The sequence below is a fragment of the Apis cerana genome, linkage group LG6 (genome assembly GCF_029169275.1).
Source record: "Apis cerana isolate GH-2021 linkage group LG6, AcerK_1.0, whole genome shotgun sequence".
Taxonomy (NCBI): Eukaryota; Metazoa; Arthropoda; class Insecta; order Hymenoptera; family Apidae; genus Apis; species Apis cerana.
In genome coordinates, this window is record NC_083857.1 from 5,407,228 (window position 1) to 5,434,497 (window position 27,270).

At 25.6% G+C, this 27,270-nt stretch overlaps 2 protein-coding genes, 1 long non-coding RNA gene and 1 other non-coding gene across 11 annotated transcripts; 2 read left to right on the forward strand and 2 right to left on the reverse strand.

Moving 5' to 3' along the window:
* The first annotated feature begins 26 nt into the window (after positions 1-26).
* LOC133666225 (uncharacterized) lies at positions 27-8,564 on the forward strand. Of its 2 annotated transcripts, XR_009830046.1 has the most exons (4): positions 27-41; positions 534-710; positions 6,010-6,599; positions 8,166-8,564. It is a non-coding gene; the product is annotated as an uncharacterized LOC133666225 (long non-coding RNA). The 2 variants fall into 2 exon arrangements; XR_009830045.1 differs by lacking the exon at positions 27-41 and having other exon boundaries at positions 358-710.
* Positions 6,635-26,385, reverse strand: LOC108000710 (collagen alpha-3(IX) chain-like). 7 transcript variants are annotated; one of them, XM_062076099.1, is made up of 21 exons: positions 26,141-26,385; positions 16,997-17,052; positions 16,810-16,871; positions 15,870-16,089; positions 15,563-15,779; positions 14,094-14,264; positions 12,721-12,792; positions 12,557-12,646; positions 11,942-12,049; positions 11,741-11,848; positions 11,410-11,614; positions 9,744-9,950; positions 9,487-9,674; positions 9,213-9,374; positions 8,915-9,103; positions 8,593-8,794; positions 8,174-8,275; positions 7,697-7,798; positions 7,263-7,430; positions 7,118-7,186; positions 6,635-7,048 (listed from the first exon to the last, which is right to left on the reverse strand). In XM_062076099.1, exons 3-21 carry the CDS (start codon positions 16,850-16,852, stop codon positions 6,930-6,932), a joined length of 2,742 nt encoding a protein of 913 aa, XP_061932083.1. In that variant the 5' UTR covers positions 16,853-16,871; positions 16,997-17,052; positions 26,141-26,385; the 3' UTR covers positions 6,635-6,929. The 7 variants fall into 7 exon arrangements, 5 of the variants coding, with proteins under 5 accessions (XP_061932083.1, XP_061932082.1, XP_061932085.1 ...); XM_062076098.1 differs by lacking the exon at positions 16,997-17,052; XM_062076101.1 differs by lacking the exon at positions 7,697-7,798.
* On the reverse strand, positions 17,242-17,314 carry Trnar-acg (transfer RNA arginine (anticodon ACG)). The gene has a single exon. It is a non-coding gene; the product is annotated as a tRNA-Arg (tRNA).
* Positions 18,164-24,653, forward strand: LOC107998276 (putative uncharacterized protein DDB_G0271606). The gene is made up of 2 exons (XM_062076103.1): positions 18,164-18,785; positions 19,806-24,653. The coding sequence occupies exon 2, from the start codon at positions 19,825-19,827 to the stop codon at positions 22,255-22,257; it is 2,433 nt and encodes an 810-aa protein (XP_061932087.1). The 5' UTR covers positions 18,164-18,785; positions 19,806-19,824; the 3' UTR covers positions 22,258-24,653.
* Positions 26,386-27,270: the final 885 nt, after the last annotated feature.

Consider the following 27,270-nt stretch of genomic DNA (forward strand, 5'->3'; position numbering starts at 1 on the left):
CTCATTAAAATTCTTTTCTTAGTAGGAATGTGTTCTTGAGCGTAATGACTAAGCTTAAAATACTTTAAATATCGCATAACTGCAATCATATTATAAAAATAAAAACACATTTGACATATTATTTCATAAAAACAAAAATTTTTATTTGTTTTACTTCCATTGCAATGTCTAATAAATATTTAATACGCATATTAAATTATATGATAATAGATGTATTGTTGATCAGATTTTAAATAATGAATAAAATTATTTTTTCTTTTAAAAATATCACTATTTTACTCCATCTCAATTATCATAATGATATGAAATATGTTAAATCTAAAATTTTAGACAATAATCTATGATATTATCCATTAAATATATCATCTGAATGAAAAAATGTATTTTTTTTATTTAATTAAAAAATACATTAAAGTAGTATTCTGTTTTTTTCCTTTCTTTTTTTTTTAAGAATACCATTCATATTACTTTGAAACTAGAAAAAGCAACGTAAAAACAAGTTTATTCAAGTGTTTCAAATCTCATCCGAAAAGGTGGTGTACTAAATCCAAACGAAACGGGAATTCGGTATTTTCTCTACCGGTTCGTCGTGGATCGCGAATATACTTGAATACACTCGAGTATACATGGTCGTGCTTTAGAGGACCAACAAAACAAACGGCATTTCTCGTCGAGCTACGAAAATAGCTTCTCGATGATTCCTCGAAAACGTGAGTATCGCTTCGAGTACAGCCACTCGTTCATATTAGGCTTTTACCTTTAATAATTGAAATGAATAGGTTACGAACACAATGTGCTGAAGATTCAATATTTTCTTCAACAAGTCATTTCAAATTGTCAATACTTGAACAAGCTTCATTTTTTTTTCACTATTTAAACAATATTGATTACTGTAATTATTGTTTTAATTTATCTTTTATTTTCTTATGTTTTGTAAATACATCTCATTTGTTTCAAATATACATACAATTAATAAATACTTTTAATTAAAAATAATGCATATTAAATATAATAAACAAAATTTTGAAAGAGGAGAAAAATTTTTTGTAATAAATCATTTCAATAAAATAAAATTAATCGTAAGATTAACGATAAATTATTTATATTCTAAAACAAGAAAGGAAAATTTTATATTTACAATTATAATCGACATTGTAATTAACATTCATACAGATAATCACTTCGTTCAATATTGTTTCCATCAAGTATCCATTTGATTCACTTCAAGTGAATCGAATTCAAATAAGTTGATTAATATTTCTCAAATGTACATAATAAAATAGCTATTCTTCAAGAATTATTATATTAAACCAAAGGATATTCTCGAGGACTAGCTCCCATTCTTCATTAGCTTTTTTCTGAACATTTTTCTCAAACGAATGAAGATATGATTTCTTCGATGAGGTTCGTTCATAATCATTAAAGCTTATTACACAAACGGCGCGAATGTGAAGAGGTTTTATTCGAAGGGCGGACCAGCATCGACGATTCTCGTATTGTTCACCACTTCGCGCTTTAATTACGCGGCGCAATGAACTTCGTAACTGCTTTCCGGACTTCGACCACCCCCTATATTCCAATAACCGGCATACACACGCACAAATTTTCCTCTTTTTTTTCTCTTTCATTTTTTTCTTTTCTCTCTTTTTTTCGAGTATTTTCCTTATGCATATGTATATGTATAATGTAAATCGATTCTTCGTTCTGCTCGATTGACTATGGCATCGGGTTACTGCAACGTTGCGATAATAATACCTTCGCCAGTTCTAAAAACCGGAGCGCATCGATTTTTTTCAACATGTACGTTGGTCGTGATTACACATTTTATTTTCGAATGCAGATTTTTAGGATATATCGATTTACGTTTATGTATTATTGAACAACTATAGTTTTAAAATCAAAGTGATATCCGAAAGATTAAGATTAGGTTATGAGAAACTTGATAGAAAAATGATAAATGTTAATTAAATAATTAATAATTAATGATACTGAATTAATATTGTTTGGAAAACTAGTTTTGTATTGTTTGGAAAAAACAAATTTTATTTAATATATCTATCTATATCATAACCTATATTATATAAAATACTTTCAAAAGATAATATAAAAAGATAAATTAGTTACACATTTCAATGATATTTCTTATCTTGTTTGTAAATATAATCTATAAATTAAAACAAACATCTTTTACTTATTAGAGTTACTTATTCCAAAAAATTATTAGTAATATTAAAATATTTTCTTTGATTTTTAAAATGATTTTTAAAGATTTTTAAATATTTTTTTTATTTATTTATCATTTCTTTTATTATTAATAATATTTTTCATTCTAAGAAAAATTAAAAGATACTTTTATATTTACAATAAAAGATTATATGAAAAATAAACAAGGAAACTTAAAAATTTATATATTCATATGAGATTTTTATACTACAATTCGAAAATCTACATTTGAAAAAGCCAACAAGAAAACAATATTTAAAATTGAAATCATCAGCAGCCATTTTGAATATTAAACTTATCGAAGCAAAGAGAGATTGAGATTCGATCACTGGAAAAATTGTTTAATTTCTGGAATAATCACAAATAAAGATTCGAACTTCATCAATTTGTTGGAATATTTTCTTTTCCTAAAAAGATTTATAAAATAAAAAAAGATTTATAAATGATTTTATTATTATTTTTATTTTAAAATAAATATTTTAAATACGATATATTCTATAGCATAATTATCTGTCAATTATAATGGAAATATAAAAAAAAGAAGAGCATAAACAATAAAGCATAAAGTACAAAGAAGAAATAATAATATTATTGCTATCATATAATAATATTGCTATTATAAAAATAACATAAATTCTATCTATCTTAATTCTTATAAAATATAACAATTTTATTTTATATCATGATTTTACTATCTATTATTAACAATAGAAAGTTATTTCTTAATTATTTTTAATTAATTATTCAAATATCAAATCATTTACATATCAAATATCAAACGATAAAAAGTAAATACTCTGATGAAAACCTTCATAACTATGTTCAATCATAGTATTTAATCAATTTCACGAATCGGCTTTGTGTAATACAATTTAATTCAATTGGCGTGCCCAATAACGACTAATGCTTAACAATGTCTTAAATACATGAAAGTGGAAAACTGTTTAGTAAATAGAATAAAATGTAATGTTAAATCGACGAGGAATAAAAGAGGGAAAGGGAAACCTCAACGGGATAACTTATGTAATCCCATTGAGCTTCGTTTCGCAAAGCTTTGTACCGAAAGCTAGTTTGTATACCACGAACAAAGCTTTTTTGTTGATCTAGTTAATATCACTAGCATGCAGAAAGCACATAAAATAAAAGAAAGATTGCCACGTGGAATGCATGGTAAATATAGAGACGGTCGGGATAAATACAATAAAAACTATGTAGGTTTCTGAACTGGCTAATCGATATTTTACGATGATAGCCCTTAGTCGTCATGAGTATATTCGCGTGCACCTAACAAATTTTATTTACTAAGAAAAAAAAAAAGAAAAGATTTTATTCCTAATTTTTCCGCGAAATAATTAATGTGCACAACGCACGAAAATTCGAAGCATTTCTTTGAATTAAATTTTATTCCATAAAAGCGTAAATTGAGCACAAATAATATCGATTATTATTTTCCAATCTCTTCATTTTTCGATTGTTTATTTAATAATTTTGATAAATCATAAAAAATAATACATAGTGACGTAAATAATATTAAAATAATATTAAGTTATTAATAAATTATTTATTTTATTAAATTTTTTTGTTATATACGTCAATAATTTACAATTAAATGTATAAATATTTATGAAATTGATGTACTGAATATTGAATATTGATATATTGAATATAAATTTTGCAAATTGGAATAAATATCTGTTAATTTTGCAAAAATATTATATTGTAAATATCTGAATTTGAATTGAAAATTTGAGAAGAGAAAATATATTTTATTTTAAAAATTCATTCAAATTTATTTAAATAATTCATTACAATACTTTAACTTAAAATCATATTAGAAATGAAAGTTTATTTCATATTTAAATATATAGAAAATTATGTAAAAGAAATATACATATAATTTTCGTAAATTTTTTATCACATATTCATTGTAAATTGAAATATATTTGATCCAAAAATATAACATTAATTATATATGTTTTTATTTTTTATTAATTATATATATATAGTAATTTACGTAATTGAGAAATATCGATAACATAATAAGAAGAAAATATTTCATAAATGAAAAAATTTTTTTGTACGAAACCTTCATTATGAAAAACATATTTTTATCTATTTCATTTTTATTTATATAACTAAATTAAAAAATATATCAATCATTAATTGCGAGAAAATACGTTATAAAAAGAAAACATTCGAACGAAAGTTGTTGATGACAAAAGTTTTCGATCTCAAATATATACTACTATAAACAGCAATACGAACGATCAATATCAGTCATAAATCTCGAACATACAGAATTTTAACATTAAAATGATATAAAAAATATGTTGTGAGTAAACAAAAAATTAAATAACTTATTGAATGAAACGGAGAAACAGAGAAATTGAAACAATTTAAAAAAAAATTTCACCAGATAAATATAACCAAAAAATTTTCAAAGTATATCGTTTGTCATTTTCTCTAATAAAATTCATTTCCTAATAAAATTATTATAAAATAATGTGAAATACAAATTACCAGAAGGATCAAACAGGAAATTAAAGGTAAATCGTCAAGCAGGAAGTTGCAAAGGAATGAGGAACGTGCAGATGCCTAAGTTTGAATCAATACAATAAGTGGGCCAGGTAGGGGTGTATAAGATCGCCCGAGGAGACAGAGGAACAGCCGGGAATGTGGGACAGTTTCGATGCGTACAGAGGAACATGCGAAACGGAGCGATCAAAAGGCGCGGTTAATTTCGGATTTCTCATAATTTATATTCTTGTCAAAATAACTTCAATCTTGAAATATAAATGAAGAAAATCAAACAAATAATCTTTAACAATATCATGCAATCTGGAATATAATACTGAAATCTATATTATAAACTTAATATTATAATATTATTATTATAAAGTTAATAAAACTAAAATATTATAAAACTTTACAATATGAATAATTGATAATAAAATATTAACATTTATATTTCCAAAGTAATCCAAATATAAATCTTCAAATACATATCATAAAGTTAAGGATAAATATTAATTATTAAAAGAATTATATAATTTCTAACAATATATAATTGGATTATAAATCAATTTTAACGATTATATAATGATACTTCATTCCATGTTCTAAAAACTGTTAGTAATGATACCTGACAATGTGAATCAACTGAAAATAATGTTTTGGACCAATGCCGAGTAGAGGAAACAACGTGTGTCAGTGGAACATTGTTTAGGAGGGGAACAAATACTTCCTTTGCCAGATAGGATATATTTGCTGGGACAATGTCCGTTATATTACATTAGACGCATATAAAGTTAATCTTATTTGTCGAGGTTTATCGTTGCCGTTATAATATACCATAACGGTATTTTATAAATAAGATAATATTCTTTTTGCAGGTGCAACAAAATTAAAGTTCTAAAATCCGTAAAGTTCTGAAACCGTATTGGTACTATCGATTTTAATAACAAAATTGAAAAATAACCATTTTTTCAAATATTATTCTATTCTAATACAATTTAATATTCATATTTTTTAATTAATCACAAATAATCACAATTATCATTCATTTAAATCATTTTTCATGTATATTTCAAAATAAAATTCATTATCTGCAGTAAACTAATAAAATAATAAACGTTGATAATTTGATAATGATATTTGAATATAAAATAGAAAAATATTAAAAATTGTTACGAATTTCCTATTTTCTATGAAATTATATATATAATCTATTCATTAATCATAATACAAAAAAACGTACGAAATCATGCATGTAATCAATCAACATAGTTCGGAACGCCGTCACGAGACACGGTGATGTACCTAACCTGGCCTGCCGGTGTACATACCTTGGACGCTTTTGATGCGCGTGTCTCCAGGAAGGGTGAGAAGAAAAAAGTGCCGACGGTGTGGGGTCGCCGTCCCCGTGTCGACAAAGTTCCTTTCGTATCGTTATATCACATACGCGATGTCATCGGGATAACTGCTGTTCTGAGAAAGTCGTCTAAGTAGCGATGCAACGACACTTCTCGTGGCACTCGAGTGGCTATTGCTACTCTGAACACGGGACAAAACTGTCAAGAAAACTAAAGGCGTCGATTCTATGAATTGTTACAACAAATACAATTTATCCGAATATAATTTTCACACGAATATATAATAATATTGAGCCTGCTTCGAATGAAAGTTACTAAATTTTACCCAACACGAGAATCTTGCAGTAAACAAACTCAATGCAATCTCGACGTATTGTGCATCACGAGCCTCGCGGCCATCACTAATTTCAACTGGCACTGTTAGTGGCGCCATCGTCTCTTTAGACGGAAGAACAAGGAACTGGACCATTGCGCGCGCGATAGTCGCGAATAATGGCGAAATATGTGAGTACTATGTCATAGAAAATTAATATAAAAGATTTTTCTTATTTACTTTATTTTTATTTAAAAAATATTCACTCATAACAATATTTAGAAATACCTGATTTGATACACTGATTGAATTACAATATATAATTAAATAATAGTTTAATTGATCATTTTTCATGAATTCTTATTTTACGTAAATATACAAAGAAGAAATATATTTCATACAACAATGATTTGAAAGATATTTTTAGTATTATTGAGCAAGAAATTTGATACTTTAGTTATTAATTATTTTTTTTAAAGTTAAAAATTTTATTTTTTAAAATTGATAAAAATACTCATAAATTAGGGTCCTTTCTCATTGCCGCGAATATATTGTAAATAATTAGCACTTGAATAATTGCATAACTCGCAAAAGCCAGGTAATCCTTGGGGTCCAGGTGGTCCTCTCATCCCAGGAATACCTGTCGATAAACGAAACTAAAAATATCTGAAGAAGAATTTAAAAACATGTTTTTAACTTTTTTTTATACCTGGTCTGCCTGATTCTCCACGTTCTCCTTGCCTTCCAGGTAATCCAACGCCATCATTGCCAGGTGGTCCTATTAACATAAAATGCATTAAAAAAAAGAATGCTAAATTTATCAAGATAATGAAAGAAAAGAGTTCATGTATTACCAGACGGTCCTCTTGGACCCATAGGACCTTCTATACCAACACCTTCTGGACCTCTATCACCCTTTTCTCCCCGTTCACCAGGTGGACCTTGAGGTCCTATATGACCTTGTGGTCCTGGTAAACCAATAAAACCACGTTCCCCAGGTAAACCTGGAAGACCTGGATCACCTAAAAAATAATTTTCCATTATAAATTAATTCTAATTTTAAAGTAATAAAATGTATTATTAAGATATTTAATATTATAAGCATGCATTGCTAACTACTTATAAGTACATATAAATTAAATATATTATTTCCTTTTTCTAATTTTTTTAAGTTAATTTTAATACAATAAGGAATAATGGATTAAATTTAATTAATTAGGTTAGATTAAATCGCTATAAAAAGCATAAGAAGATAATAGAATTAGGATATTCCATCTCAAGTATCTACCTGGGATGCCCTGGGTTCCGGCTCGACCGGGACGGCCCTGTCGGGCCAACCCCGGCAACCCGGGTGGTCCTCGTAGACCTTCTGTTAGTTCTTTCAGCTTCTCTGTGACACATGCAGGATTCCATCGTCTTTATCGACGTACACAGCCATATGAGTTGTTAATCTCCGATCGATTGACTGTTAATCGAACGGACGTGCGTGTAGGTAAATAAATCATACATTGATGAATGTTGACTCTAACTACGGATGAAGGTGGAACTTCAAGCAATTTATGACAGAATAATGACGAATATCATTATGATACTTCAGAAATGCTAAGGATATTATTGTGCAATAACTATTCACTGTGGATTTTTGGGATTATTTTAAAAATGAAAAAAATAACAAAAATCCATAACAATATCACCATCACGTTCTATTGTTTTAAAATCGAATGCAGGCAAATTAAATTGATAATCCTTTTTTTCAGGGGTATACCTGGGCGACCTTGTGGACCAGGTGATCCAGGACGACCTGGACGGCCTCGGCCAGGTGGACCAGGTGGACCTTGTATCTGTGCTGCCATCTCAGTCATCTGCTCTATATACGTACAGCCGCAATAAAAGGAATAGTTATCTTTCTACTTTTGTTTTACGTAAACATTATACAAAGCCCAGCTCACATTATGTAAAAATATTTTTATTATTTCAACATTTTTATATTTTATACTTTTGTCATTATTTTGACATTTCTTATATAGACAATCAAATTCTTTATGAATTGTACCTATAATTATTCAATTTTATTATTTTAGATAATGATAATGATAATTTCCACCTTTTATTCTATTTTAATAAAATATCACTAATAAAATAAATAAATAGAGTAAGTATATGAAATAATATTTAAATATCCACCTCGTAATACACTGGCACATATATCTCGAATTTCTGAATCAGTAATACTCCGGCCTGGTGGTCCTTGAACTCCTGGTATTCCAGTTTGTCCCCTAATTCCTGGTGGTCCTTGAAGTCCTGGGGCTCCATTTTTTCCTGGTATTCCAGGTAATCCTATTTTACCTTCTGGACCTCTTTCTCCAGAAGGTCCTCTTTCACCTGGCTAATTTTTTATAAATATATGTACTTCGGAATTTTAGAATAATATTTAAATTCAAAAAATAATAAAATAGTTAAAAATAAACGAAATCTTTTATTCTGATTTAATAATTAAAATACTTACTAATCCTGGTGCACCTGGTAGACCTCTGGGTCCACTAACTCCTGGACTACCAATAGTTTCTAATACATTATTTGTACTTAACATGTCTGTAGTAGTTCCAGGTGAACCCGGTGGTCCAGGAGGTCCTGGAGGACCTGGTAAACCTGATCGTCCTGGAATACCAGCAACTCCAGGTAAACCTGGCGCACCCTAAAAAGTCGAAAAATCTTTTTTATTTTTATTTTTTAAATTTTAAAAATTAGATTATGAATGAAACATAGATATGATTTGTTTAATAACAACAAAAAGTTAAACTTACAATACTTCCAGGTAAACCACGTGGTCCGACAGACCCTTGTTCTCCTTGCTGACCTTTATCACCTTTATTTCCAGGTTGTCCATCGAGTCCTGGTAATCCTGGTTTTCCAATAGGGCCATCTATTCCTTGAGGACCTGGAGAACCTGGTTCTCCAGATAAACCCTAATGATAATTTAATTAAAATTTGCTTTATTATTTATATAATAAAAATTGAAACGAATTTCAATTAGTTATTAAAAAAGTAAATTCGACATTCAATTTAATATAGATTTACTTGTAATCCTGATGGTCCTGGAGAACCAGGAGGACCGTTTCTTCCTTGTAATCCTGGAAAACCCGGTGGACCAATAGGACCAGGTTCTCCTTTTATTCCTGGAAGACCGTCTTCTCCAGGTATTCCAGGAGAACCTTGAGGACCAGGTAGTCCTGGTACTATTGAACCAACTATTGAACCTGGTAAACCTAAATAAATAAATTTAATATATTAATAATTTATATAGAAAATATTAATTTTTAATTTAATTTACAAACCATCACGACCGGGTTCTCCAGCTTCTCCTTTTGCTCCTTGAATTCCAGGAGCGCCAATTTCACCTGGAGGACCTGGTAATCCCTGTGGACCCGGTATTCCAGGAAATCCTATTTCTCCTTTAAGACCTGGAAAACCAGGAAGTCCTGATTTTCCCTCTATTCCAGGAAATCCATTTTGACCTGGATAACCTTTTTCTCCTGCTTCACCTTAAATTAATATATATAATGATTGTGTATATAATTATTGATTTTTTAGAAAATTTAATTATAGTTTTTATTTAAAAAATTTACTTAATAATTTAATTTAAAAACAAGTATAAACGTTTTTTATAATTTTGCTTTTTAAAATTTTTTTAATAACTTGTTTTCAATTTATTATATATTTATTATATATTTTAAATTAAGTCACTTAATAATAAAAATTCTACAATTAATATATGTTAAGAGCTACTAGTCTCTTCTATTTTGAGAACATACATTTAGTGATTAATAAAAGCAATGGGTTTACGAGTATTGCAGCAGATTGCAACAAATTGATTTACAATCACTTTGAATAGCTGTATTTAGGTCGATGTCGATATATGACAATATATCGTTTTTGTGTCACTCGTCAGAAAATACTAGAATTATAACTTTTGATATTTGTTTTTAGATCAGTGATCAAATCAAAAAAAAAAAAATAATATAAAAGAAAGTAGTATAAAATCAAATTCTTAATATATTTTTAATGTCTAGATGATTTCCGTTATTTCATGATTGAAAAGATAATATTTATATTAAAATTATTATTTGATTAAAATTTATCCTTTAACTGTTGTGCTATTAAAATATTTTTAATCTATTTCTTTCTCAACTTATATTAATTTATTACTTTAACTTTATATATCAATTTATTTAAAAAACAAAATTATAAGTAATAAATATATATATAATTTTCTTTAATTCTTTTCTTATATTAATTTTTTAATAGCTTTTAAGAATAATTTTTTTATTTAATTTAAATTTAAAATTCATGTAACATAAATATGTATAACATCAAATTTATAATTTATATATTTTGTACAGATTTATAAGAAGAGAAAAGAAGAAGAAAGAGAGAAAATAGAATAAATGGAAATATGCTAGTTAGATAGTTGAAACCATTACTTGATTGCGACTCGACCTTTAAATATGAGACTATTGACATAGTTTATTGGAAGGAATCATTCCTTCAAAAGTGTCAATGATCTTTTGTAACATTAATTGTAATTAATGCATTAATTGATTTGAAGAAAATTCATTTATTATTCATTAACAACACTTTAAATCAAGAGACAATATATATAATATATATCATAACAAAAATATGAATAATTATTACCAAATTTTATTATAAATTTTATTATTAAATTTATTATTAAATTTTTTGGATAAAAAATTCCATATAAGCATTTCATGTTCACTGGCAGAATAATGTATTTAACGATGAATCACTATCGCGCACGTGGACAATGGACACCCACAATTCCACGCGATTTTCTAACAAGATTAAATTAGTTTACGCTACAGTTCAAGGATTACTTATCTGATAAATCCATGTAATCGTATTTAACACGAACAATTAACATTTGACACGACTACACTAATCTAAGAAAGAAACTTTTAAAAATAGATATTAAACCACTACCTTTTTGGCCTTGTTCTCCTTTATCGCCGCGATCCCCTTTCTCTCCTTTTGAACCATTTTGACCTGGATATCCTTGAGGACCTAGTAATCCTGTAAATCGTGATAGAGAATCGCGATAGTCGCTAATATTTCCTGGAGGTCCTGGATAACCTCGTGGTCCTGGAAGACCTTGATCTCCTTTCAATCCTGGAAATCCCATGTCACCCTGCAAAAAGCAAACTGTAAGCAAAATGTAAATACCTATTATATTTATATTACTTAAGAGTAAATTCAAAAAAATAATTAATCAAAATAACTAATCATAATATATAAATATAATGAATAAGCCCACTCTCTCTCCACGTTCTCCTTTTGGACCAGGTGGTCCAATAGGTCCAGAAGACCCCTTAGGACCTGGACTGCCAGTAAATCCTCGTGCACCAATAAACCCCTGCGGCCCCTAATAATTCCATAATAATTTATAATAAAACAAATCAATATATATCATATATTTTTATTATAAAAATATCATTATTTATTATTAAAATCTCACTATTTTGCCTTGTTCGCCAGGCGGTCCTTGTAAACCCGGATGTCCAGGTAAACCAGGTTGTCCAATTGGTCCAGGTGGCCCAGGTAATCCGGGTAGACCAGGTAAACCCTAAATAAATATATTTATATAATTATTTATATTAATTACATAATTATATAATTTAAAAGATAAATTTTAACTCCTATCTTAATCTTAAGAAATATATTCATTTTGATGCAACTTTATATATTATTAAGATTCTGTTAGACTTAGAATTCTTACTATTGCTTAAATCTATTTGATACAGATATTTGAAGTTAGAATACATGAATACTTATTTAATGAATTTATTTGAATATTCAAATATTTATTCAAAAATCCAAATGTCCATAAATACTGGAATTATTATTATTCTTTTTAACCAGATATCCGTGATATTCGATATAACTCTTTGTGAAATTTGAATATCCCGATTTGTGTCATTGTATTAAAAAAAATTAATTAGAGAAGATTTAATATTAAAAAATACGCTTTAAAGGGAAAATTATTTTATATTAATGTGCTATTTTGAAAGTATTAAATGTTGAATAGAAATCGGATGAAAATATTTAGCAATAAAGAAAAGAATTAACTTACATTAGTGCCATTAATTTCAGAAGATCTCTGTGGACAGATAATTTCACAGCTAAGTCTTCTCTGAGGTAATAAAGGGCTGCTAAGGCTCTTCTGCAATTACGTTAATTACAACCATGGGATCTTAATGGATTGCGAGGTTGTGTAAAATATATGTATAGACTTACCAGTAATTCCTCACAGGTCTCTCTCTCAGGTCTCGTAGGATCGCAATTTAAGACCATCCATTGTATATCGATCTAGAAATATATTTTCAAAAGGAAGCAAATATTATATTAAGAATAAAAAGAAAAAGCATTCGGATATTTAAAATATCTTTTATATTCTGTATTTTAAAATAATAGCTTAAAAGAAATTTACAAATTTTTTTTTAAAAAGAAAGAAAGTCTTAAAAAAGAAAAAAAAGATAGATATAATTTTCGCGCGAGTATTTATTGCATTAAATTTAATTCGACTTAATTATGATAATATTCTCATGATTATAATATTATATAGAAGTAACAATATCCAATATAATAATGAAAGAGGAAAAATATATAATTCTATTTAAATAAGATATTATAAATAAGATTAATGATTAGATACAATAATTAAGAAGATAATTAAGAAAAAATAATAAAAGTGCAATAAAATTCTATTAATCGAATAAATATTAACTTTAAAAATTTTATTATTTTCTTCACTGACTTCTTTTTTAATACTAATAATATTAACTGTCATATTTTGAACATTTGAACTTATAAAAAATTCATTATATTTTCGATCATTTCAATTAATTTATCAAATTCCACAAGCACATTTGAGTTTTGTATTTTTTTAATTAATAAAAAATAAATTAAGAGTGTATCATTATTTTACACTTTATGTTTATTAATTGATTATAAACTTATTTAAAAATCGATAATTTTAAAAACAAACTATTTACAGTTGTTTTATACAATTTTTTTTTCTTTCTCTGCGAGACTGTAATAATCATATTACAAGTTCGTTAAATTTTTCCGTACGCATTACACACTTTGACAATAATACTAAATCTAGCTTGTCCCAGTTATGTCTCAGCCTCGTTCATTATAAAGTGTTTATTAATTAAGTGTTCCTTAATTGCTGCATATAACGGATATACATGTATCTTATATGAACAAATGCGAGCAACCCCTATGGATGTGTCACACAATATTCTGTGAAATTTACGTATATTAATTTCAATTGTGCGTGTTTTCTGATTTTCATTAATAATTTGTTGGAATTAAAAGATCTAAAAAAGTGTTTCAACATTCTAGAAACATTTATTGCAACGTTTTACGAAACATCTGATTACATAAGAAAATATAATTATGAATGATATCGTGCTATCATTAATTGGCAAAAAATTGGCGATACAATAATATGTGATGATGATATATTGACAAAATGGCCAATAATTATATATTACAGATTATATAATCAATTGAAATTGATTAATGAGCTATCAACAATGCTAGTTATTTTATTTTCTATATATAATGTATATGCAATATCAAAAGTGAATAATCGAACTTACCGGTACAGTAAGCTTACTGAGCGACATCTTTGATATCGAAATTTCGCCATCCACTTTGATCGGACCCCATGGCTTCACATCTTGTGTGCCAACATATTCGCAATCGATATATATCACCAGCCTATCCTTGAAGGCTCCAATATCAATTTTGTGCCAATTCTTATCGAATATCTGTTCCAAAATATATGCCAATTTTGCATCAAGAAAAATATAAAATTTACAATAACAATATATGTTAATCTTCAATCTAATCTAATTTAATTATTTTCTTAAGAATGAAAGATTTAATAAATTTTTAAAATATTCTGCAACGCATCTTTGAAAATATATTTAAATATTTACATATATAACATCAACATTCTTATTTATATTTTATTAATAAATATATTATTGTTCCCTAATGTATTTTTTAAAAATAATTTGTTTAAAAATCATAATTAAAATATAAATGAGAATCATCCTATCTTTTAAAATAGAAAAAATTCGATCAAGGAAATGCAACTATTTTTTTGTTATTTGTTCAATTAATTATTAATTTTCGCGATTCATTAAAAACGTCGCAAAGATTAACGCTTCTTTGATAACTTAATAAATGTCACGAATGGTATTCTCATCAATTTTTTCGATTTGCGAGTACGGTCTTTCGCGTCTCATCGCTCTAAAAAACCTCCAAACTATTTCGCAGAATGCTTACTCAATGATCCATGACACGATTTCCACGCATCTCGATGAAGAGCATTTAATTTCTACGCCAACGCGTGATCTAGCGATTGATATTTGACAGGAAGCTCGAGTTTTCATGCGATAATGATGAAATCACGTTTTGAAATATCCACAATCGCTCGAGGCTTGCTTTAATCATTTCACAATCCGCCATGACATTTTTAAGAGACAGCTAGCATTAAATATGACATGATCTGATCAATTTGACAATCCTCGAGCTGATTAGTAGAGATGCTTTTAGTTTATGAATATTTTATCCTGCTTTGTTTAAAAAAAAACTGTTTAAACTTGCACAAAGTACTAAATTAGCTAATACAAAATTAGCTAATACACATTTTAAAATTTATACAAATATATATATATATATATATATTGTCTCAATGCCACATGCCGAAGATATACAAATTTTTCAATAAGAACGTGAAATGATTTTTTAATTTTCAAGTTCGATGATAAAATAATAAAACTGTTTTATAATAAAAATTAAATTGAAGTAAATACTTTCATTAAAAATATTTTAATAATTGAAATAATAAAGTGAATAATTAATTAATATTTTAAAACATATATCAAAAGATGATAGATACAAACGAAATATTAAAAAATAAATAAAAAGATAAATGTAGTATAAAAAAATCTGATAAAATGAATTGAAATTAAAATTTAAAAAATGTTTCCAATATTTTATAATATAAATTATTGATGAAATTTTCAATAAGACTTAAAAAAATTTACATTTTACTCACATGATCAGCTGAGAACGATATTATTTGCATTTCATCAGTTTGGCTTTTCACGAATAAATCCAAAGTTTGATCTTTTGGGTTTATTGCGATTAAAAATTGGGGCTCGTTTTCCATGTCGACGATTTTGATAATGTGCCAAGTATATTTCGATAGTTTTCTGGCTCTGAATGTGCAAACTACACTGAATTCTTCTGGCAATCCATTTGGAAATATATTTCTAAGAAACAATATAAAAAAGAATTTTATACAATAGATGATTAACCATCGAATCGATTATTTTTAGATCGTTAAAAAATAGATATCATACTTGGTTGGCAGGGTAATGTCAGTGTCTTTTTCCAATCTGTAGGCTGTTTGCATACGATTACTACCTCTTACTCGTGTTACACCAATATAATGTGTTTCCAAAAGATCCAATTTCAATTTACTGATAAAGTCAATTGTTTGAAGATCATCTTCACCCTGTTTGTAACCTTCGCATGGTCCATGTACGAAATCTGGGATAGTTTCCTCGCCGAAAATATATTCTATGAAAATTTTGTTAAATTACAAACAATTTCAGTTAAATGAATCAAGGCGGAAATAGACTGTAACGAAGACAAAGCGGTTTCATTTCTATTTCCGTTTCAATTTGTCTAAGTAAATCGTTTAATGAATAAGCATTAACCGATATCTCTACATTTGTTTGATTTCTAGAATTGATATTTTAAAGATTTCTCATAAATATATTAAAATTCTATATAAAAGGAATTATTAAAAATTCATTATTAGAAGTTATTTTTAAGATAAAAATGTTTAAAAATAGATAATTCATTTATAATTTCTTTTATGTTAAAAAATAATTATTAATAACAAAATATTATATAAGATATTCTTGTTTTAGATCATATAATATCATATAATGTAAATGATATAAATAATGTTTCTATGCGTTATAATGTTTATATATTATGTATTATCTGAATCATTATATGTGAAACTTCTAAATAAACAACTATTTTTATCTCTATTACATCTAACAATTGTCATATTGTGAAGACAATAATTATCTAATTAAAATAAAACAGTATAATTTATATTTTGTAAAATATTAAGAATACAACATTCTCAATACTGATAAAATAAATTTATTTTAATTTATAAAATAAATTTTAAGAAAAATAATCAAATAAAAAATGGAAAAAATAGGAAAATAAAATATTACAAAAAACAAATAAATTAATAAAAATAAAAATTAAAAAACTTACGTGTGAATTGTACAAATAGGAATATCCATACTGAGAAGTACATTCGCAGATCCAAATTGATTCTGTAATAAAAAACATTATTTTTAATATCATATTTTATATAAATATTTTATTTTTATTTTTAATTATTACTCATATATAAAAATATGGAATTTATTTTTCTATGTCAAAATATTCTATTAATAACCTTATTTATAAAACTCGAATTCTTCTATGATATTTTAAAAATAATTGAAGAAATAACTGAAAATAATTAAATAAAATTAAATTACTGAAGATTAAAACTACATGTTTGATATTACATAAAAGATATTTAAAATATTGTGATTACATAGATTATAATGAATTATTATGATGTATGAAACTGACATTGAAATTAAATAAAAAACATTAGTAATTATATTAATAACTTTTTAGATAAAAAATAATCATCGATCCTGCCAGGATTCGAACCTGGAATCTTCTGATCCGTAGTCAGACGCGTTATCCGTTGCGCCACAGGACCGCATTGATTACGAATTTTAGTTTTTATATTATAAAGAAAAAATAAATTATATTTTTAAAAACATTTATATATTTTATATTTCATATCATTTCTTTTTAACAAAATATATTAAAAACAATTTTACTTAAGAGTAAAATAATCGATAAAATTTTATTTTTTCATTAATATTAAATGTACTATATTTGTAATGATTTTTCACAAATAATTACAATAATTATAAGTACTATTATATATAGTTAATAAATAAATATAAAAAAAATAATTATTTCTTTACATAATATAAATTTATTATGTTTCATATTAATTTTTTATTCGTATTAATTTACTTATTTTGTAAAATAATTTAAACAAACTTCTGTAACTGTTATATATATATTCTGAATAATAAATATATGTTTAGTAAAACATATTTAATCCGACATAATATATTTCTAGTGATTATCAACAATGATAAAATCTCGTAGAATTTACATATACGTACATATTCTTTTAGAATACAATATAGATAAGTTTAATTGAATTAGAATAATTATAATTTTCATTATATAGATTTATTCATTATAATATAAAGTTATAAAATAATCATATATATATATGTGTGCATAATAAATATAGATTATAATAATATTAAAATTTCTTTAAGTTCTCTACATACATATGTATTTATTATCAAGTAACAAAAATAAATACATAATATAAATATACTACTTTAATAAAAACTATTTTTTTTTTTTGCATAAATAGAACTTTAATTGATAAACGTATTTAGTGTTCTGGATAGATTTATAGAAATACAAAAATAGGTAATAAATATAAAAGTATTTCTTATAATTTTTTTTTTTATTTTTATATACAATAATAATATATTATATCGAGCTGATTTATGTATTTCATCGGTAGTCAGTCAGTAACAATACTGCGTCAGAAATTCTTTTCCGTTACCGGCAAGATAAATACACTGTAGCCGGCTGCGATATGGTGTTAGTGAGGGCCACATGGAATAAAATGCAGACACGCATTGGTTGTGTTTTATACAACCTTGCTTCCTATTGGTTAAACCTCGTGGGTCTTATCGGATTACTTGACTATGACTACGTGGCGTTGCCATACTGCGATGTTGGGTCTACCAAAGTTTCAGTTTTCTGTGTTACGTTGAATTGAATTGAAGAGAAAAAGTAATACTATGCGTTTTCATTTTCTTACCTATTAGCTAGAAACGATTATTTTTATAATTATTATACTTAAAAAGTCAATTTATAATCATAATAGTGGGGATAGAATATGTATTTGGCAACATTGGGATTACGTCATCTGATGCAACTTTGTTTACTTATGTTGTTCATATATTTTGCAGATTTAATATTATTTCTTCATGTTGTTTGATAAAAGTTTTGTCTTTTTTCAATAATTTTATGTAATCTGGAAAAAAATCTTTATATTTGAAGTTTGAAGATCTATAATTTTTTCTTAAGTAAGTATTAAATTTTTTTGAAATATTTATTTAACATTTTGAAATATTTATTATGTAATAAAATAAAATGGAAGAAAAGAGATTTATTTAAAGAGCATTAAATATTTATATGAACAAAAATAGTATAAAAAATATTTTAAATCACTTAACATCAAAAAAGATAAAACAATTTTAATCATAATATATTTGTTATTAATTTTAATAAATATTTGCAAAATATGTATTTTTAATGAAAAAAAATATATAAAAAAATCACAATGTATTTTTTAATTACTTTTTTTTTGCAAAACATCAACCTTATTTACATGATTATTCAACAATAAATTATAAAGAATTTGATTTATATTTCTGTAAATCTTTCTATAATTAATATAACGAAAATATTATATAAATTTATTTTAAAAAATTATATGTTAAAGTTATATTAAAAATATAATATTAAAAGTGTATTTAAAATAAATTTAATATTAATATAATATATTAATTAATTTGATATTTAAATTTAATTTAAATTATATATCTTTATTATTTTAAATAAATAATATTTTCGATTTACTTATTTTGTACATAATAAACATTATTTTTATTATCTTATTTTTATCTTTATCTTTCAAATTAATAATTATAGTAATAAAATTATAATCAGATTATAAATAAGTATTTTAAATTGATAAATATAAAACCAAATATTAAAATATAAAATATTATTATAATAAACATTTATAATTCATATATTTATTATAGCTTGAAAAAATACATTTTGAAATATTATATTCACAAATATTATGAAAAATTAATTAACTTTATATGTAAACTTATTAGACACACTATATATGAACGTATATTACAAATAGCTATTATAGCTATTAAAATTATTATTTATAATAATATTCTATATATTTCTCAATTACTAGTAAAATAATATAAAATTTTTATAAATATATCATTTTATTATATTATTTATATCATTATAATTTGTAATATTTAAAAAAATCTCAATCTAGCATTTTCTATTAACAGGGATTCATGAATTTAGAAGATGGCGCCACATATACAACGGGACTACCACAGCATTGGAGATCCAAGTAGATACTCATTGAGGACATTCAGGCATGGTGAAAAACATTGTCTACAATCTCACAATTTTGACGTATCGAAAGTAAATGGAAAAGAAGATTTTTTTCGTTGTATGGGTCTTCAAATGAAAAGATATCAGTACAAATACAAAATGCCAAATAGTGATCATAAGGTTAAAAAAATTAATATTCCCACTGGTGTAACATTACGTGATTGCCGTGTTATTATCCTGGGGGCAACATGTGAATTATGCGGGAAGTGTTTTAAATGTAAAACAGATTTGAATATACATAATTCGTTAAAACATCAAAGACGTGAAAAAATTCATATAGCTATAAAAGGGACACAATGTAGTGAAAACGATATTGATGTGTGGGAAGAAATTCCAAAATCTTTAAATTATACAACAATTGAATCTAATAAAAATTTTATAACAAAACTACATAAAAAATTACATTTAACTTTAAAAATAGGAAAGGAAGTTATCTCTAAGATATCGGTAAAGCGGAAACATTTAAAAAGAAAGAAAATTAACATACATACACAAACTGAGCTACATTGTGAAAGTGAATTAATTACAGGTGAGAATGAGTATGAAAGTGTCGTTTCTCGTATCGATCCTTCTGTGTTCTGTAATAGTCCTTGTCTACGTTGCAACTCCTGTATACACGTGGTAGAAAGTTCGAATCGATATGTGGCTGGCAACATTGTAGCAGATAAGCAAGTAGTTTACGGAAACAGTATAATGCAAGAAGAAAATCATATTTCGAATAGACTATCATGTGCAACATGCACAAACGAAAAGTGTAGCGTTGTTCATGAATGCATTTCTTCGTCACATGTGAAATGTGATTATAATAAAACGAAAGATGAGCTACAAAATAATAATTTATCAGAAAGTACAGATATTTCGTCAAAACCAACTAGACAAACTTGTCTGCAAAATAAAAACGAAAATAAGAAAGAAACAGACATTAATGCAAATCAGATACAAAAAGATTTTATTATAAATGAGATAGAAAAATACGCATCTGAAAACTTACAGGATATTTCTAATAAAATACAAGTAATAGTACCATTAATTATGCCAATAATCGTGCCAAATACAAATGTTTCAAGTTCACCTATTAAATTAACAATACAATCAATGCCAATAGAACAAAAAGAACAACAGCAATCATTACAACCAGAAGAAGGACAACAATATTATCTTCAACAATCGCAAGAAAAACAAAAACAATCGCAACAATATTCACAGCTGCAACAAGATCAACAAATGAAACAAAAACAAGAACAATTTCAAGAACAGCAAAAACAATTGCAACAATGCTCACAACAACAAAATCAGCAAATGAAGCAAGAATCACAGCAATATTTACAACAAAATCAGCAAATGAAGCAAGAATCACAGCAACATTTGCAACAAAATCAGCAAATGAAGCAAGAACAACAAGATCAGCAAATGAAACAAGAACAACAACATTTGCAACAAGATCAGCAAATAAAACAAGAACAACAGCAATATCTCCAGAAACAATTGGAAGGACAACAAAGTCAGCATCAGCAACTACTACAAGAAAAGCAAATGAAGCAAGAACAACAGCAACATTTGCAACAAAACCAGCAAATGAAACAAGAACAACAGCAATATCTCCAGGAACAATTGCAAGAACAAAAAAGTCAGCATAAACAACTATTACAAGAACAGCAAATAAAGCAAGATCAGCAGCAATATCTACAGGAACAACAACAACTTAAGAAAATTTCTATTCTTACTATCAAAGACGATGTTAATAACGAAATAGAAGAAGTATTACGAATTGTTAGAGGACGTATCATTAATACAGAGATCAATCATGAATCACCAACTCGATTCGAACAAGAGATGTTGGTACAAGACGCCATTAGAGATATGAAGAGAATGGAAGCGCAAGGCTGGCACTTGCTAGAAAAGAAAATAAGCGGATCCATAATGAAAAAGAAACGGAATATAAAATCTAATATCAAATGTAGCAATGCAAACGATGAATATGCCAAAAGAAAGAAAAATATTGTAACTGAATCAAATACCGAATATAGAAATTTAAATAAAGAAAAATATATTTCAAATGTAAAGGAACATACGAAAATACAAAATAATAATAATGTGGTATCATTATGTGCATCGGATAATACAAAAGAAAATTTAATGACATGTAATGAAAATATCAATACAACATCTGAAATGTTACGACAATATAATATTAATTATTGCAATGATATATTCGAGATAAAGTACAATACGGAGAATATTCGAGAATCTATTAGCCGATTTCTTGCCCCATGTTCCGGTGGAATGGAAAATAGAAGTAATGTACCGGTCGTAATAGATCTAGTCAACGGTACCGATGAATAGTAATGAAAACGGAAATGATGCGTCCGATGAATAATGATAGAGCTTTATAAAAATGATATTAAAAAATGATAATGAATTCGTATATGAAACGAAAATGTTAAAATATATTTGTTATGAATAATTTTCTAATTTTTAATATTGATTTTAAAATACTTTTTTTCTGGTGTATCTGATTGAAGGAAATTGATTAAATGATTAAATATAAAAGATATTAAAAGATAATTTTTAGTAATAACATTGAGAAATTCTGAAAAATTTCTGATGACGAAATTGTTAAATGGAAATTTGTATAATAGTATACAAATATAAATATTGTATATTTTTTGTACAAATCATTTCCAATATGAATTTACAAAGAACAATATATCGTCAGTATTATTTCATCATAAAATATGAAATATATGAGATCTCGTTATTTATGAATAATAATGCCAATAGGATTTCAATTTTTAAAAAATCGAATATTTTAAGAATAATTCAAAGAATTGCTATTTTGAAATATTATAATATTTTAATTAATCTTTCCAAAATTTTTCTCAATCATAATTTAAATTATTATTAGTATAAATAATGATAAATAATCCTTTTAATAGTTAAATTTATCATTTTTATTTTTTATTTCCGTTTAGATCAGACATATATATATATATATATGTATTGATGTTGAATAAGTATGAGTGATATTTCTTAATAAGTATATAATTATACAGTTTAGCTGAATTTTGATTATTTCATTATCACATAGCTTTATTTTATCACTAAAAACAAAAAATTAGACGAAGGAGTAATATTAAAAAAGTAATACATTTTTTATCGTTTAAAAAAAAAGAAAAATATACATAAAAATGCATCCATAATAATAAACATACCGTCACTTGACATATCATCTTTTATTGATATAAACACATCGCAACGATAAATAATTAACATAGGTGAACTGGCTAAAAAACTACTTTCTTATGAATAAGTAATAGATCTGAAATATTTCAACAAATATATCAAAACATTTCGCAAAAATCATTATATCATTTGTTAATATCTATTCGTAAAAAATTTGAACAATTCGAAGGAATTATATAATATCTATTGATAATATCAAATTATATTAGCTGTTATTGCAATATATTTATATTAATAGTTATGTAATGGTCACATGTTTTTTAGGGACGCATATATTTAAATGAAATTCTATTTAATAATAATAATTTTGTTGTTTTTTTTTTTAATAATTTACATTACTTTTTCAATCTCTCCTAATCGATTTCTTGTTTTAATGATGAAATAAAACTACAGTAAAATTGAAACTGAGAAAACTGCATAATTATCATTTAATTGTTGTGTTCCATTCTATTGTACACGAATCACAACAATAATTACATTAGTAATTATTATTGCCAAATATTATAATACTGTAAAATGATATTACTTTTATATATTTATTATATTCTCTTGGAAAAAGAGAAATGAGATATGCTTTTTTTCTGTACAAATAATATCGTAAATAAGTGTAATAACCACTAAATCATTTTATATTATGTTACTGTTTAATGTGCGATATACATATATTAATAATTTTGTATTTTTTGTAATAAATGTTCTTAAAAAAAATTATTACACAATTATTTAATATATGACAATAAATATTTTTCAGAAATTTATGAAAAATGTTTTTAAAATTTCGGCATTCCAATTATATATGGAATTAACATTATGTGACTGATTTAAAGTGCCGAATATGATTCATTTTAACACATTTAAGAAAAAAAGTTTCCATAATCTATTATAAACTATAGATTATAGACATTAATCTTATATACAGATTAGATATAACAGTATTAAAAAAATGTTAAAAAATAAAAACGAATGATGCAATTCTTATTTTATACTTTATCGATGATCTTATCGAAAGAATTTGAATTTACAATTTGTTTATGCTTAACTCCTATTTTTAATAATTATTACATTCTCACGACATTTTAATATCATAAGAATTTTGTTTATCTTTACATCGAAATCGATACATTCGTAAATATCGAGAACAAAATGATTGATGATGACAGTTGAAATCAGCAATGCAAAGAACGTTAATTCAGACCAATAGAAAAATTTCATTATCATAATAATAACTAAAAAAAAAGTTATTATATAAAATAATAGTTAATGTTTTCTAAACTGATTAAATCAAGTTAATAATCTTTCTATTTTTCGAAATTCTTTCACATATGTCACATTGAAACAATTACAACGAAAGATATACTACTTTTAATTACGACATAGAAAACACGTAAAATATATTATCGATTAAATATGACATTATCGTTAAATACAACATTATTGAAATTAATATACGTATTGTGCAACTTATTTTTCGAAATAAACGTGTGATTAAAAAATTAGCAAGTGAAATCTTATTTATTTATCGACATTGTTATATACTAAAGAAAGAACAATATATCATAGTATATCTTGTTACAGAAACAATAGAGATAGTGATTTAAGATTTAGAAGCTAGAAATATTTCACCGTGACACAGTATAAGAGAAATGTAAATCAAACAACAACATACAATCAAATGACTAACAAGAATGTTGAATTGCAATGATAGTGAAGTTGAAGAATTCATATTTGTTGCAAGATCGTTGACATTCTTCTTTAAATTTTTTAAATTTTTTAATTAGTTTAATACATAAGAGAGGAAAATAAGAGATGTATTTAAAGGTCAGTTATAATTGAAAATGATTAAACATAAAAATATTGAAAATCTAATATCCTCAATTTAAAATCAAACCATTTGTGATAAAAAGAGATTTTTTTTTTATTGATTTTATAATAAATAACGAAAATAAATGGCAATAGTTTCTTTCTCATCAATTTTAATGATTTTGAAATATGTTGTAAAAGACATTATTTTGCAATTTCCGGTTTGCCGCAGAATATTAATTTCTCTCTCAAAAAATCTTAATAAACTTGAAATATATTATAAAGAATTTCATTTTTAATTCTTTCTATTACACAATCAATAATCGGTTTTAATTTTCGAATTATTCGCAAAAAACTTTTGTATACCATTGAATTCTACCTATAGGTATGCATCTGTGACAGAGTACGCATCACTATGCGACCGTCGCTTAAAGATGGCAACCATATGTATGTATAACGGGTGAGTTTATCAAAAATCTATTTCTTTATGAATTTAAACGAGATCTTCCTTAAGATTTTTTTGTGATATATATATATGATGTGTGTGTATATATATACATTTATATACAATGGAAAAACTAATTTAATTTATTGCAATTTAGATCCCTATTGTTTTATATTTTATTATCGTATATTCGAAATATTCAAAGCATCCATGCACCCGTTATATATAAATAGTTGAGAAATAGTATACCGTTGCATGTGCTTCTATGAATCATGAATATATAGATAAAATTCAAGATAATAATATCGAAAATTTTTTACAAATAATTCGAAAAGTAAGATAAATCGTCAATTGATGAAAGAAAAAAATTGTTCAAAACGATGTCTTTTACGATATATTTCAAGATCATTAAAATCGGTGAAGGAAAAATCAGATTTATCTTGGATATGTACATAATTTATATGTATATATAAATTACTTACTGATCTAATAATGAAAATTACATGTAAAACATTTGTGATTGTTATTGTAATTTAAAAATGAAAGAATCAAAGAAAGCCTTTCACAAAAAAAATTAAAAAAAAAAAGAAAAATAAAAGAATGTTATAAAATAGAGAATATTTTTAGAGACTAGATCGTGTCAGCAAAATGATTGAATTTCTCACGATCGTTAAACCTCTCGATACAAATAAGTGGTTCGTCAAAGTTTTAGCATGTGCGAGAGAGTCCACGTGTTACCGGCTTTTTCTGAAGAAGCTTCTTCCGGTCGTGTTAAAACGCGACGTAGCCGAAAATCTTTGGTTGGAGAACGTGTGCTTTCGATAATTGCTGCTCGATCAGCGGAAGTCAATAAATTGGCACATATAAATATATGTATATATCTATTTAATTTATGTCACACAATTATAATATTTAAGACACAATTAAAATTGTAAGACGAGTCAACGCATTGCACGACTGCCTGGCATGAACTGATAAGCCCTGGAGAACCGCATGGCTTGCCTCTCTCCATCTCCCTTCAAGGAGATTCGATCTTGCTTTCCATCTTCCATCATTGAGGAGAAGAGACAATTACTGTTGATCGTGAATTAGCATATGTATGTAGAGAAAGGAGTTTGTGCGTTTCATTGGAATTTCGATTTTATTCTTTTCATTTGTTTGTAACAGAAATTTCTGCTTTTATTATCTTATCAAAATCCTAATAATAGTAAAATTTATAAAATTTTGAAAAACAATTTTATTGAAAAAGTGTAATTTATTTGAGATAAAAAATATAATTGTATTGGAAAATAAAAAATAAAATATAGTTAAATTGACAAAAATATTTGATTTCAGAGAATAAATATGATGATTCTAAATTTATTTAGAACACACAATGATATTTGTTATTAACGTTATTATTTTAATTTTATTATATATATTACGTTTTGCTTTATATATAATATTAGTGGAGAAAGTAATTCTATGCCAAACCGCATAAATATAAACTTTCTTTGTGCAACAGAACCGTTGTGAAAAGCTGAATAATAATTAAACATACTTACACGTACTTGTAATCAGAAAGTTTCGATATCGAAGTGATATTAGGTTACCACTCTATGCGTAATCTTCTAATGAAAGTTATATTTATAAATATATCTTAAAATTTTTTATAAATCACTCTTAATTTACTTATTTTATAAAATATAAAAAATAATTATTTCATTATAACGTAGTTATATAGAAAATTTTCTATGAATTCATATAATTAAATATGAATTGAATTATCGAAATAAATAATTATTAGGAAATAAATTTTCAAAAAATTATCCTTTTTATTCCAAATATAAGAGCTTTAAGATTTATAATTGTAATTAAAAAACTTTTTC

Bases quoted from the DNA above. Each gene is read 5' to 3' on its own strand.
- LOC108000710 (XM_062076098.1), bottom strand. From the start codon at position 16,852: ATGTACTTCTCAGTATGGATATTCCTATTTGTACAATTCACAC. The intron at 9,675-9,743 runs GTTTGTAAATTA...TTATTTATTTAG, and splicing joins TGGAGAACCCGGTCGTGATG to GTTTACCAGGTTCAATAGTT. The intron at 8,276-8,592 runs GTGGATATTTAA...GTACGTATATAG, and splicing joins ATGTGCCAGTGTATTACGAG to AGCAGATGACTGAGATGGCA.
- LOC107998276 (XM_062076103.1), top strand. From the start codon at position 19,825: ATGGCGCCACATATACAACGGGACTACCACAGCATTGGAGATCCAAGT.